This window comes from Solanum verrucosum, unplaced genomic scaffold, assembly GCF_900185275.1.
Source record: "Solanum verrucosum unplaced genomic scaffold, falcon-dt-bn FXZP01000311.1, whole genome shotgun sequence".
NCBI lineage: Eukaryota > Viridiplantae > Streptophyta > Magnoliopsida > Solanales > Solanaceae > Solanum > Solanum verrucosum.
This window is the reverse complement of record NW_026019905.1, coordinates 91,452-107,313: the sequence shown is the minus strand read 5'-3', so window position 1 is coordinate 107,313 and position 15,862 is coordinate 91,452. Positions and strand designations below refer to the sequence as shown.

General features: G+C 34.0%; 1 protein-coding gene and 1 pseudogene across 1 annotated transcript; both read right to left on the bottom strand.

Annotated features, from left to right (window-relative positions):
• Positions 1–750: 750 nt before the first annotated feature.
• On the bottom strand, positions 751–1,658 carry LOC125821176 (uncharacterized). Its single transcript, XM_049500592.1, has 2 exons — positions 1,308–1,658; positions 751–1,191 (listed from the first exon to the last, which is right to left on the bottom strand). The coding sequence occupies exons 1-2, from the start codon at positions 1,656–1,658 to the stop codon at positions 751–753; spliced, it is 792 nt and encodes a 263-aa protein (XP_049356549.1).
• Positions 1,659–2,273: 615 nt separating this feature from the next.
• LOC125821166 (uncharacterized) lies at positions 2,274–3,709 on the bottom strand (annotated as a pseudogene).
• Positions 3,710–15,862: the final 12,153 nt, after the last annotated feature.

Sequence of the window (15,862 nt, the reverse complement as noted above, 5' to 3'; positions counted from 1 at the left end):
TGTTTTGATACTGTATGGATCAACATACTTTGCTTATAAAAAGTTAACTTTCAGACACATTATTGCATTACATAAAGAAAAAGTGCAGTATATAACATATATAGTAGCTGATACATGTTTTCATTGTTATTATGTTATTATGTATCTTCTAAGTAATCAGATATAATAACATATTACTAACAAATAGATTTTTGAAACTTTAATGTATATGATTCATTATTTATAATTAATATTATACGTGCAACATAATATATATAGTATATGATACACGATTCATAACTATTGTGTTAAATAAACTATTTACAAACTTAATTGTTTAATGTATGTATCATAATATATATAGTATATGATCCACGTTTAATAGCTTATTGCTAACATATAGGTTGTGTATGTTTTAATGTAAATGATACGGTAACCAATTAATATATATGATACAACAAACGTTATATAATTTGATGTAGGAATTTACATTACTGAAATTATTTATTATTTAATGCATATGATACATTAGCTTATAAGTTAACCAACATTTTATTTATAATTGCACCTTAAAATTTATTTATCAGAATTAACATTGATACACAAATCATAACAAATTATTTTTTTGAACAACAATACTTATTAATAACAAATATGAACAATACAGTTTAATTATATTTGAACAGCAATACTGATTAATAACATTGATAACTGTTTACGTGAAAAATTGTTCAACAAAAACATTAATGTCATATAAATATTATGATGATTTCACTTTTCTTTTGGAAAGAAAGTACAAGTTCTTCTGTTGTGACCTTCTTGTCCACATTGTCCACAACAATTTGTGTTCACTGTAATCTTTTCATCTGTATTCTGTTTTCTTCTATTCCTTGGTCGTCCAGCTAATCGTCTGTATCTAGGTGGATACACAGTTTCAGCTACAACATCCTCAGGAGCTGACCAATCTTCCTTATCTGGCATTGGAACCATTGGAATCTCATATGTTTTTGCTAATGCATCAGGCTTGTAGTAATCAGAGCAATATAGATGCATATCTTTAACATTCTTTTCCTTTAAAACAACGATTGCATGTGCGCAAGGTATCTCATCTAGGTGAAATCTTCCACAAGAACATACTTTCCGCTCAAGACAAACAATGTATCTTCTTCCAGCTTCATAAACCGAGAAAATAAATTCAGATGATGGAACAACCTGCGTACATTAAAAAAGGCACCTATAAAATTATTTCAAAGAAATCATGTTCAAACAGCAGAATGATACACCGAATTATATACATAGAATATAAAATAATGTATCATGACACATACCTCCATCATCGAACTTTTAGACGCGTTTATAATCAATACCTCCTCAAATCTTCTCCCCAATGTGTCCTTTGTATAAGAGGCTATTTCTCTGTTTTTGCAATGCCAAGAACCAAATAGAATTTTAACTTCTTCCAAGAATTCTAATATAGACAATTGTCGTGCTTCAACAAGACAACCATTGATAAATTCCGCAATGTTCAAAGTCATCATTCTACCTCTATTTACTGTTGAATGAACTCTCGACCACTTCTCATACCCTGCATCCTCAATGTACTCCTTAACCCTGTGATCAATTTTATCAACCTTAGCCATCAATTTATCAAAATCCTCTTTTCTGTATCCCTTGGCCATAGAGTAAAATAGATCACTTAGGGTGTTTCTACTCCTTTTGAAGTTTTCACAGACATTCTTCCAAAGATGCCATATGCATGCATAATGAGGTATATTTGGGAACACAATCCTTACACTCTTCATAATACTCTCATTCCTATCTGATACAACACACATTTCTTCACGCTCGCCCAATGCATTTTTGAATTGTTCGAAGAACCATGTCCAAGAACAGTCATTTTCAGTGTCCACAACACCATATGCCAATGGAGATATGCAACCTAATTACAGAGCAACACATATTATTTCATTTGATACATAACATTTACAAACACCTTACAACTACAAAAAATACATACCTGCCCCATCAAGTGTGCTTGCTGATACAAATGTCCCTTTGTAAGCTTCGCCCAAATGTGCACCATCGACAACAACTATTGGTCCGCAGTAATTGAACCCCCTAATCAATGGTCTTAAGGCTACGAACAGATACATAAATTCATCTTCCTCAGTCTTCTGCATCCTTATATAAGAATTTGGATAAATAGTATTTAGCATGTATATGTATCTCGGCATCTGTCTATATCCAGCCGATGGTTTACCCCTTATCATTTCTAGTGCACGTTCTTTAGCACGTCATGCCTGCTGGTAAGATATTTGAACCCCATAGAATTCTCTAATATCAACAATTATATCTTTCGGAGTATGAATTCTTTTATGATTGACCAATTTGGGAGCAGTCACACCACTTACAAACCCGATTGTTGCTTGGAATTTGGTTAGTACCCTATCCCGCATTGGACACGTATGTTCACTATTGAAGTATCTAACTTTGAAAACATCATTTTTTTTTGCAGAAAGCCTTCATAGTCCAGCCACATTCATCCGAAAAGCATACCAACACATAACTGTACAATTTTTTTCATCATATTAATACATATAGCAGTTACATGTTATAATATATAAAACACTAAAGTTCAAAGTAACCAAAGAATGATGTATTTTTTGTATCAGATTCAGAAAATAATAATTTATCCACGTATCACAATTTTTTTGAATGTATCAGCTACATGATTATTTACTGTTTCAATAGTGTTATCTTAATGTATCAACATTATTAACTCAATGTATCAATAATATTAACGACCAACACAATTATTTTTTATCAGATTCAAAATAAAATAAAATAATGAATCATGTATCACAAAATGACGGAATGTATCGGCAACATGATTTTTGCAATTAAATTCTTTAATGTTTAAACAGTCTAATCTGAATGTATCAACAATATTAACTTAATGTATCAACAAATAATGTATCATTATCAATCTACCACAAATCATATTCAACGAACTAAACAAAAAATCAAAATCAATGACTTTCTATTTAATAATGTATCATACATTAAAACAAAATAATGGTATCACCATTTATAGATCTAATGAATCCAACCACAGTTCTTCACAAAACAAATCAAATACTCGCATACCTTTGTCTATTAGATCTCTTTACTTTGCAATTGAAGTTGTTCTTTATCTTATATTTCACCATCACATCTACGAGTGTTGGTTTATCCTTATATAACTGACCTGTCTTCACCTCTATTCTATTTGAATCAATTATGTAATTTGTAACTTCCAATTCTGGAATATAATACGAATCACAAATTCTTGATTCAACCACCGCAAGAGCTTCTGTATCCTGTGTTGTGCCTTCTACACACGTAATTTCTCTACATGTTCCATCAAAGTTATGTACATCACCGCCAATCTTTTCATTTGTGTCAATGCATAATGGATACATTGCAAATCTTGGCTCACTTTTTTTCACTTCTAAATAAAGTTTAACACCCATGTCGTTCTTAATTTTCATCGGAGACGAGTTACCTTCTACGATGTAACTAATTTCAATGTTTTTCCTTGATACATCGATATCCAACTCGGCTGAAATTGCTGCTTTGAGATTCAAAAACGAATTGATTGTCCAACAACAATTTTGTCACTTTTGTAACTTTCATATTTCACTTCGCTGACCCAAATTCCTGAATGCATCAGTAAAATTGATATATTCATCTTGTATTAGCAAAAAATCAGAGTTTTATTCGTATTTCTAGCTTTTTCTAAATCGATGGATGTTCACAAATTGTTCTTCAATATAGAAGATATAATTTTGAAATTTGAAATTTTGTAATGTCTGAGTAGATTACCTATTAAGATAAGGAATGTTTAGGATCAGTTAGGCGTAAATTAAGCTAATTAAATTAACAGAATTAATTATTACATTTTTTTCCTTTTTTAGCGCGACATTAAGTTATTTAGCGTGTATCCGTGATAATGTATCATAACGGTAGCTATGTATCATTCACCTACCTTTTTAAGGGATTTTTTGTAAAATGTAAATTAGTTGGGATAGGATGTAATTTATATCCTACACTATGGGATTCCTTTAATTTTTACTAGTTATTATTATTATCAAACGGATATTTCATATTTATAAATATTTTCTAAATAAAAATTATCCAAATTCATCGAATGTGAAATTTTGGTTTGGGAGCTCATAGAGGCTAGAGGGATCTTTAATCTTCTCTTTTTTCTATATGCTTAACATACACTCCCACTATCTCAATTTATGTGCCAAGGAGGCATGGATCAGGGAACGGAGGGAGTATAAGAAGAAGAAGAAGAAAAAGAAGAAGAAGAAGAAGACGAGAAAATGTCATAAATAGTCCATCAACTATACTTTTTGTCGGATTTAATGTTGTAACTATTCAAAAACTTATTAACTTTGGTCATTGAACTATACATTCACCGATTTTAGTCATTTAAGTATTCAAAAACTTATCTTTGGTATAGTTAATGGACCAAATCTAATAAGTTTTTGATTAGTTGAAAGACTGAGTCTAACAAAAGTATAGTTAAGGGACTATTTATGGCATTTTGTCTATGCAGACCTTCTAAATAAGAATGTGAACAATGCAAATTTTAAATAAAAAAAATATAATATAAAATTAGAAATAATAAAATTTGACTCAAAATTTTGAGAAGTTGATATAATGATAATGAGATAGTGTTACGCATAATTTGATAAGTTGATACAATGTTTTCGAAATAGTGTTGTTGAATTTGATATAATGATATCGAAATAGTGTTGTGTTGCTTCAACATAATGATAACTTGTTGAAATGCTTTGCAATTTTGAAGAAGACACCAAAATCTATTTTTTTTAAAACGACAACAATAATTTTTACAAAATGCAGAAGCGAAGGTTTGACTATATATTTAGGAGACTTCAGTCAATAATAAGAGAATAAAAATAGCGAAAGACGGAATGGAATAGATAAATATAAGAATAATAATGTGTTCATGTTAGTTGTCAAGATATAAATGAGGCAACAAATAGATAGTCATGATAAAAAAAATGATACCACAATTATCTAAAACCTATTACATTTTATTACAATAATCCTTATTAAAAGGAAAAAAATTATTATGTTTTATATCCAACAATTTCTTTTCAAATATAATGTTATATATATATATATATATATATCATAGTCATAGTTTATTTCATACCTGTAAAAATCTGCGTTTGATTTTCTTAGGGTAATTATGTTTATGATTTTTTCTTTTGAATCCTCATTTAATTTTTTGATTACCTGTAATATAGTTACTAAGGTTTTTTCTTCTATATACCATAAAGGATATATATATATATATATATATATATATATATATATATATATATATATATATATATATTTCAGCTACATTTATCAAATTGTGGTGTCTATGATGGATTTTGATGAAACAATTATGTTGACAACTATGATTTATGAATTATGATCAAATCAAATTTTGCGAACAAAGATAGTTCAAACATATGAAAATCATTTGTTTTGACGAGTTTTGGTTTGGAATAATGGAGGTACAATCTTAGGAGCTAAAACAAAGAGACTCTAACGATTAGGGGGAATAAGCAGTAGTATCGATGTAATTTTTTCTTGAGAGTGCTTATATGAGGTCTACTATTTTCAGTTGCTCGACAGTTTCGGTATTTTTCTTGTCTGTTCTAGATCAATGAATAATATTTAAATGGTGGGTGATGTAATGACTTGCATGGTAGGTTTTTCCTTTTGAAACTATTTTTTCAACCTTTTGATAGCTTCATTATGTTATTTATGACTTGCAAGAATGGGTGACACAATTTTCAAGGTGATAAAATAATGATTGATTGAGATTTTCAAGTTTGAAATTTAAGAAGTTTGACTATAGTCATATTTTAGATAAGTGAGGTAGATTTTGAGTTCTGATAGTTCTGTTAGGTTCCAAAAATGATTTTTGATTTAGTTGAATGATTGATTCGGGTCATGATGTATGTTCGGGAGTGATTTAGGCCTTTTAATTGAATTTTTGAGTTTTGAGGAAGTTAAATTTGACCATGATCAAATTTTGGTCAAGAAAACCTCAAATGAGTGATTTGATGATTCCAACAAGTCTGTAATATGTTTTATGATCTATTTGTACTATTCATTTGCGTCCAGAGGATCTCAAATGAGTTTTGAATGCTTGTTCGAAGATTGATGTTTAAACGTGTTAAGGTTTAATGGTACCACTTAACGTAAACCAACTTCAAATGGTGTTTGTATTGAACCATTAGATCTGTATCGTAATTTGGAAACCATAGCAAAAATAATTGCCGCATTTCAAGTTTGTATAAGGAAGTTATGATCTTTTTATTGAAACTAGTCGTTGTTGGGGCTTCATCGATACGAAGGAGGGACCGCAACAGAGGACCCACAAGTCTGGAAGTGGATCCACAGGTGTCGCGCTAGAGCGAAGAGCGGCCCATGGAAGTGAAGGTCCCTGAAGGTTAAATTTTATATTGATTTTAATTACTAAAAAATAAATTTTAAGGATAGAGAGCTCTGTTTGAGATAATTTTTATACCTTTTTCTCATATAAACGTTGGGTATGTGTGTAGATAGTAAAATTCGCGTCGAGAAAATAATAATCAAGAATGGAAAAGTATTGCAACAATCGTATTTATTAATTTCAAAGTGCGAGTGTTACAATCTCTATGATTCCTCTTAATTCGCCTTTTCAGATATAATTCAAGGGCTCTTGAGCTTGATCTTGAATTTGTTCTTGGGATTCAAGGCCCTTTGGAGCTTGTTCCTAAATCTTTGATAAATCGAAACTTGATATTGATCTTGATCTTGACTTCATACTTGAATTCAAGAGTTTAGAGCTTGATCTTGAATCTTGTAGTCTTGATCTTGATTTGTGGATCTGATGAACTTATTATGGACTTGAACTTGATCTTGGATTCAAGAGCTTTGGAGCTTGTTCTTGAATCTTTGATGAACTTGAACTTTATCTTGACTTTATACTTGAAATCAAGGGCTTCGAGCTTGATCTTGAATCTTGTAGTCTTGATCTTGATTTGTGGAATTGATCATTAACTTGATGATCTTGATCTTGAACTTGATCTTGGATTCAAGGGCTTTGGAGCTTGTTCTTGAATCTTCGATGAACTTGAACTTGAACTTTATCTTGATCTTGACTTATAGTTGAATTCAAGGCTTCGAGCTTGATCTTGAATCTGGTGGTCTTGATCTTGATCGCCTAAATTCTTGAACTTGTAGAGAAATCTGCTACTTTTGAAACCACGAGCTTTCTCTAGCTTCTAGTTAAAAATTCTTGGTCCCTTTTTTGAATTATGAGGACCCTATTTATAATTTTAGAATGGATGAGTTGTGATAGGAACAGGAATCCTGTAGCGATCCTTTCGAAAGGATACTACCACTTAAACAAGAAATCTAATTAAATACTTGCGACATTTAAAAGATGTTAACTATGCCCATATTGATTTTAATCCAGTAGAGGGATTAGGTTCATAACGAACAATTTAGTTAAGGATATACATCTTTCCCATTTAAACATTTATTTGATGTTAAAATTGACATGGTGCGGAATTTAACTTATGACGGAAAATCCCTCCCTGAATAATTTAAGCAAATAACTGACGAGCTTTTCATGCATATATTATCCTCACACTTAAGGATGAAATAACAAGAATATTACCAACTTTCGAGTACCGAAATCAGCCAGTTCATGCTTCACACAAACATTCAAAACTAATAGTAAGTTTCGTATATTACAAGACTTGGATTTACACAGCCCATAAGAACAAAACATATAGACATACTTATATTATAGCCCATGGTGACATGATCAAATTAGTCCTCAAAATTTCATGTAAATAAACAACAGATAGATCATGTACAAGTCCCAAGGTTTATACAAAATATAGATGCCTATATACAATGTGATCTTCCTTAAGGCTCTCAAAATCTCCATCTCCAATGGCCAACTTCATGCATCCTCTCGAACATTCCCTACGATAGAAACAACTATCGCTAAGCATATAGCTTAGTGGTACAAAAACTATAGGTTCGGAACCCTCAGATCATCAAATGACCTTTCTCAAGTCATGGGCAGCATAATTGAACATAATAAATAAATCAAGTAAACAATATATAAAGAGTATCAAGTTCGATATTTAAAGATCCAAATGTCAAAAACGCTCATAGCACAGTTTTCTAAGAGATTCAACAATAAGGCTCGCCCATTATATACATCATGTCGTCACACCAAGCACAAGCAGGTATCAAGAAGGGCCGACACCCTGTATCACGAAGGGTCCAAACCCAATAATCAAGAGAACCAAGAACCATATTTAAAATGGCTTTCTAGTTCGTACTTAAAATGGACAACTTCCATTCTTAAGACGGACTAAAAATCCAATGTCAAGATGGCAAATGATCCAAATCAAGAGGCATGCCAATAGTTACAAAGTCACAGCCACAAGAAGGACAAGGTCCCAACAAGAGTGTCAAATGATCAAACAATCCATACAAGTGGGTGAGTTACACAAGAGTCTTTAACGTCTTAAATGATATAGACACGACAAGGAAAAGTGACAAGAGGTAACCAAGGTACCAAGATCAATTTTCACATATACCAGCAATTAAAAGAGTGCAGGTACAAGTTTATACACAAACCTCAGTGCTTAACTTAGAAACAGTCCAACACAACTTCAAGAGTTCAAACCGTAGACCAACCAATGTATCAAGGTCCTCAACTTGTTCACGAGTATATACAACCTTAAAATAAAATTAAATAACTTCTTTAATCCCTAGTAGCTCAATAATTTTAATGTAAAACAGGATTATCGTCACAAGTAAGCTTAGCCTGTACAAATACGACTATGCTCCCAAAACAGTAATTCTGGCTAGCCTAGTACCTCATGTCGCAACTTAGATTTGAAAAGGAAAACGGCAAAACTGGACTATATATCCTTCATGAAAGATGTAGGTACATCTCTTAAGGTTGCAAACAATCAAGAAGAATCAATACACTAACAGTTGTTCATACAGGATATCTAAATCCGAAATCTGGACAGAACTTGTCCTATGTTGCATCCCATATTTCGAATTCATAACAGCTAAATTAGAGTTTTACATAAGCATAAGAGTTGTAGGTATACAAATTAGCTTTCCAAAACATATTTATTCACTGAAAAAGGAGTTCTAGAGAACGACATATTCCAAAAGTACTAAACACTACTTAGCTCAAAAACAGATTTCGACTACTCACCAAAGAGAAGGGTGTATCTCGAATTCCAGCCCAAAGGTCCAAGTTTTTCTCTTGTGATTTTGAGAGTAATATGGTTAGAGAGAGTACACCAGGTTTCTTAGAGCTAAGGAAAACGAATTTCACTAGAGAGGAGGTGTAAACATATAGTCTCAAGAGTGATGTTTATCACATGCACAATTGCCTCCAAAAAAAGGTTGGCTGCCCAAAATGTATACATATATACCTATATGTATATCCCTCACCTCCCTTTCAAGTTATACATAATTCTAATTAGAATATTACGCAAATACCCCAATACAATACCTTAAATTACGATCACAATTTATGTTAAGCAAGTTTGCAAATATCACAACATTTCAAGTTCCCAAAATGAGAGTAAAACATACAGTAGTGATTAAGCAATGGTGTATCGACACGTGACTCTTGGTTAGCATTTCAGGGTGTTACAACTCTCTCCCCCTGAAAGAAATTTTGTCTCGAAATTTACCTAACACTAGTCCCGAAACAAGTGCGGATACTGGATCCTCATGTCTTCTTCTCGCTCCCAGGTAGCTTCTTTTCCAGAATGGTTTCTCCAAAGTACCTTTACTAAGGGGATTTTCTTGCTCCTAAGTTTCTTTACTTCTCGAGCTTGAATTAGAATAGGTTTTTCATTATACATCAAATCAGGATTAACCTCAATAGACTCAACTGGAAGAATATGAGATGGATCAAAACGATATCTTCTGAGCATAGAAACATGGAAGACATTGTAGATCTTGTCTAACTCCGGTGGCAAAGCTAATTTATATGCAACTGGTCCAACCCTTTCAAGTATCTCATAAGGTCCAATAAATCGGGGACTAAGTTTTCCTTTTTGGCCAAATCTCATAATCTTTTTCCGTGGAGACACCTTTAAGAATACTTTATCTCCAACTTGATATTCAATGTCACGCCTTTTAAGATCAGCTTACGACTTTTGTCTATCCGAAGAAATCTTTAGACGATCCTTGATAATTTTTACCTTGTCCTCTGTTTGTTTCATAATTTTAGGACCAACAAGCTTTCTTTCACCAACTTCACTCCAACAAAGAGGGGTCCGACATTTCCTTCCGTACAAGGCTTCATAGGGAGGCATTCCAATACTCGATTGGTAACTGTTATTGTAAGACAATTCTATCAAAGGCAAGTATTTGTCACAACTACCCTCAAACTCCATAATGCAAGCTCGAAGCATATCCTCCAAAATTTGAATCACTCTTTCGGACTGGCCGTCTGTCTGAGAATGGAACAAAGTGCTAAATTTCAACTTAGTACCCAAAGCTTCCTACAAGCTACCCCAAAATCTAGATGTAAACCTTGGGTCTCTATCAGATACAATAGACACAAGGATCCCATGTAGTCTTACAATCTCATTAATGTACAACTCGGCTAAACGCTCAAGTGAGTAATCCATTCTGATTGCTAAGAAGTGAGCACTGTTGGTTAGCCTGTCCATAATCACCCATATTGCATCATGATTCCTCTGAGTGCGAGGAAGTCCAGAAACAAAGTCCATAGTTATTCTCTCCCATTTCCATTCCGGCATCAACAAGGGCTGTAGTAAACCAAATAGGACTTGATGTTCTGCCTTTACTTTTTGACAAACCAAACATTTGGAAATGAACTCCGCAATATCTCTCTTCATACCATTCCACCAATAATGTTCTTTAATGGTCTGGTACATCTTTGTACCCCCAGGATGCATTGCATATGGTAAAGTATGTGCTTCATTTAATATTTCTCTCCTCAATTTGTCATCACAAGGGATGCATAACCTGTTTTGATAAAATAAGCCACCATCCTCCGTTATTGTAAAATCAAGCTTTTCCCCATTTTGAACTTCTTTGGTCAGTTTTACAAGTTTCTCATCTAACTTTTGTGCTTCTTTTACCTGTTCAAGTAATATTGGCTTTACTTGTAAATTAGCAATAACTGCACTATTTGAATCAAGTGTGAAACAAACATTCATGGCTCTTAACTCAAGGAACAATGATAAAGGACTCAAAGAAATGCTTGCAAAGGATTTTCGACTTAAGGCATCTGCAACCACATTGGCTTTACCTGGATGATAATCAATGGTGCAGCCATAATCCTTGATGAGTTCAAGCCATCTACGTTGTCTTAGGTTTAGCTCCTTCTGAGTACCCAAGTACTTTAAGCTCTTGTGATTAGTAATTATATGACATTTCTCTCCATGCAAATAATGCCGCCATATTTTTAAAGCAAAGACTATAGCAGGAAGTTCAAGATCATGAGTAGGATAATTCAATTCACGCGGTTTTAATTTCCGAGAGGCATAAGAAATAACCTTCCCTTCTTACATCAAAACGAATCCTAGACCATTGTGAGAAGCATCACTGTATACTACATACTCTCTCTCCCTTCAATTGGTAGAGTAAGTATAGGTGCTTGAGTCAACAAGGATTTGAGAGTTTCAAAGCTCTCTTGGCATTTGTCATCCCAAATAAACTTTACTTCCTTATGCAAGAGCTTAGTCAAAGGGGAGGCGATAATGGAAAAGCCTTTCACAAACCTTCTGTAGTATCCTGCTAAGGCCAAGAAACGTCTTACCTCAGTTTGACTTTTGGGAGGTCTCCAATCAACAACTCCTTGTCTTACTAGGATCCACCTTCACGCCTTCGGTTGATACAACATGTCTCCGAAAAGCTACTTCATCAAGCCAAAATTCACACTTGGAAAATTTAGCATAAAGTTCTTTCTCCTTCAAAATTTTCAAAACAATTCAAAGGTGTTTATCATGGTCTTCACTACTTCTGGAAAATATTAAAATATCATCTATAAAGACAACTACAAACTGATCAAGATAAGGCTTGAATACTCGATTCATTAGATCCATGAATACCGCAGGAGCATTTGTCAATCCGAATGGCATCACCAAAAATTCATAATGACCATACCGAGTTCTAAAAATAGTTTTAGGAATATCTTTTTCTCTAACACGCAGTTGGTGATATCCAGACCTTAAATCAATCTTTGAGAATACTTTATAACCCTTCAATTGGTCAAACAAATCATCGATCTTGGTAGTGGATATTTATTCTTGATTGTTATTCTGTTCAATTGTCTATAGTCAATACAAAGCCTAAGAGTGCCATCTTTCTTCTTTACGAATAAAACAGGGGCTCCCCAAGGAGAAACACTAGGTCGAATAAAACCTTTCTCAAGAAGTTCTTGCAATTGAGATTTCAATTCTCTTAATTCTGCTGGAGCCATTCTATAAGGAGTGATAGAAATAGGGTTAGATCCAGGAATAAGCTCGATTGTAAATTCAACCTCTCTTTCCGGGGGCAATCCAAGAAGGTTTTCTGGGAAGACTTCTCGGAAATCACATACAGTAGGTATGTCCTTGATACAAGGACTCTTCAACTGTGTATCAACTATGTGAGCAAGGTATGCCCCACAACCTTGACGTATCAACTTTCTTGCCAAGGCCGCAGAAATAATACTTGATGTCAATGATCTTTCACCTTGTACAATGATGTGTGAAAATGTAGGATCTTTAAAAGTCACATGCTTAGACCTACAAAATACCACTACATGATATTTATAAAGCCAATTCATCCCAATAATAACATCAAAATCCTTGAAGGGTATTTCAATCAAATCAGCAGGGAAGACTAGGTTTTGAATCACAAAGGGACAATCACGATAAATTTGACTACACACAACTTGATAACCCAAAGGACTTTCAACCAGCACATCATAATTAAGTCTCACAGATTTCACGTTTTCAGGAAGAACAATTGATGAACAAATATAGGAATGTGTAGAACCAAGATCAATCAATGTAAACACACATAAGCCAAATAAGTAAAATTTACCGACAACCACGTCTTGTCCATCTTGATCATCCCTCTGCCTCATAGCATAAGCGCATGCAGTAGCCCTTGGTCCACTAGCTTTATTAGCTCCACTTGCACTTGCTGCTTGGGTATTTTTAGGTCTTGCACCTCTATTAGTTTGAAGAGGATTAATAGAAGGATTATGAACTGAGCCTTCAGTTTTCAAGAAAGGAGCATTATTAGGATTAGGACAGTCCTTCACTTTATGAGAAAAGTGGGAACATGAGGCTTACCTTGGCCATAATTTGGAGTGCTAGCTGTAGAAAATTCTAATCTGTTTTGCCTTTGTTGAGGTGGCCTGTTATCACTACCAGCCTTAGAATCATCAAACCTTCCCCTTTTGGATGGACCTCCAAAGTCTGGTCTAGGCTTTCAGAATTTGTTTTCATTTCTACTAGATTCTTCTTTATCAAGTTGTTCCCAAGTAAAAGCAGCAGACACTAACTTACAAAAGTTCTCATGTTGCAGGATCGCCACATTCTTCTTAATGGAATCATTTAAACCATCTTCAAATTTCCTGCACTTGTCTTTTTCCTCTTTAATAATGCCTCCATCATAGCGAGAGAGCCTTAGAAACTTCTGTTCGTATTCAAAAATAGACATGCCTCGTTGCCTTAGATTCAAAAACTCCTTTTTCTTTGCATCACAATAAGCAGGTGGGACATACTTCATTCGAAATTCCTTAAGAAAATCATCCCAAGTAAGAACCGGAGGTTTTACCTTGGTATTCGGAACACTTACCCACCAATCATAAGCATCCTTTTGTAATAGTTAAATAGAATACTTAAATTTGGCAACATCTGAACACTCCAACTGCTTAAATACCCTTTCCATGAGCTCCAGTCATTGTTCAGCATCAGTGGGATCAATAGTGCCTTCAAAATCCACTCCACCCATTTTCCTCATTTTCTCAAAGTTAACCCCGTTGGTATCATGCATTGATTCAACCATGTGGTGGAAAAATTCAGCCATTTGTTGAAAAGGAGGATTCATGGCTTGAGTACCACGACTCATGTGAGGATGTGGACCAGCTCTTACACCCTGATGGTTTCCCACTTCAGACCCACTAGTGTGGGGAACATATTGGTTCGAGAGATGTTCTCCAACACCTTCCAGTGCATGAGGTTAGGAAACAGAGGCACCCAAACCTTCACAAGCAGCTTCCATAAGTCAATCAGAAGAAGAGGCCATAACTTAATTCCTTCAAAAGGGGAGATCACATTGCATTAGGGACATGTACTAGATGCATGTGCAATCTACATAAAATAAAAATATGATAAACCATGTAAGTGAACAAGAACCCTAAATAGAACCTTTTTGAAAGCGAACAAGTATACAGGTAATTCACAGCCAAAGTCCTAGAACCACAAACTTACGCTATGAAACCAACACTTGTAGCGACCCTTTCTAAAGGATACTACCACTTAAACAAGAAATCTAATTAAATACTTGCGACATTAAAAAGAGGTTAACTATGGCCATATTTATTTTAATCTGGTAGAGGGATTAGGTTCATAACGAACAATTTAGTTAAGGATATACATCTTGCCCATTTAAACATTTATTTGATGTTAAAATTGACATGGCGCGGAATTTAACTTATGACGGAAAAACCCTCCCTGAATAATTTAAGCAAATAACTGACGAGCTTTTCATGCATATATTATCCTCACACTTAAGGATAAGATAACAAGAATATAATCAACTTTCGAGTACCGAAATCAGTCGATTCATGCTTCACACAAACATTCAAAACTAATAGTAAATTTTGTATATTACAAGACTTGGGTTTACACAGCCCAAAAGAACAAAACATATAGACATACTTATATTACAGCACATGGTGACATGATCAAATTAGTCCTCAAAAGTTCATGTAAATAAACAACACATAGATCATGTACAAGTCCCAAGGTTTATAAAAAAGATATATGCCTATATGCAAATGTGATCTTCCTTAAGGCTCTCAAAATCTCCATCTCCAATGGCCAACTTCATGCATCCTCTCGAACATTCCCTACGATAGAAACAACTATCACTGAGCATATAGCTTAGTGGTGCAAAAACCTTTCTCAAGTCATGGGCAGCATAATTGAACATAATAAATAAATCAAGTAAACAATATATAAAGAGTATCAAGTTCGATATTTAAAGATCCAAATGTCAAGAACACTCATAGCACAGTTTTCCAAGAGATTCAACAACAAGGCTCGCCCAATATATACATCATGTCGTCACACCAAGCACAAGCAGGTATCCAGAAGGGCCGACGCCCTGTATCATGAAGGGTCAAAACCCAATAATCAAGAGAACCAAGAACTATATTTAAAATGGCTTTTTAGGTCGTACTTAAAATGGACAGGTTCCATTCTTAAGTCGGACTAAAAATCCAATGTCAAGATGGCAAATGATCTGAATCAAAAGGCATGCCAATAGTGACAAAGTCACAGCCACAAAAAGGACAATGTCCCAACAAGAGTGTCAAGTGATCAAACAATCCGTACAAGTGGGCGAGTTACACAAGAGTCTTTAACGTCTTAAAGGATACCGACACGACAAGGAAAGAGACAAGAGGTAACCTAGGTACCAAGATCAACTTTCAGATATACCAGCAGTTAAAAGAGTGCAAGTATAAGTTTATACACAAACCTCAATGCTTAGCTTAGAAACATTCCAACACAAC

Excerpts from the sequence above, each read along its gene's own strand:
- LOC125821176 (XM_049500592.1), bottom strand. The coding sequence starts at position 1,658 with ATGGCCAAGGGATACAGAAAAGAGGATTTTGATAAATTGATGGCTAAG. Across the intron at positions 1,192-1,307 it reads CTAAAAGTTCGATGATGGAG|GTTGTTCCATCATCTGAATT; the intron begins GTATGTGTCATG and ends TAATGTACGCAG.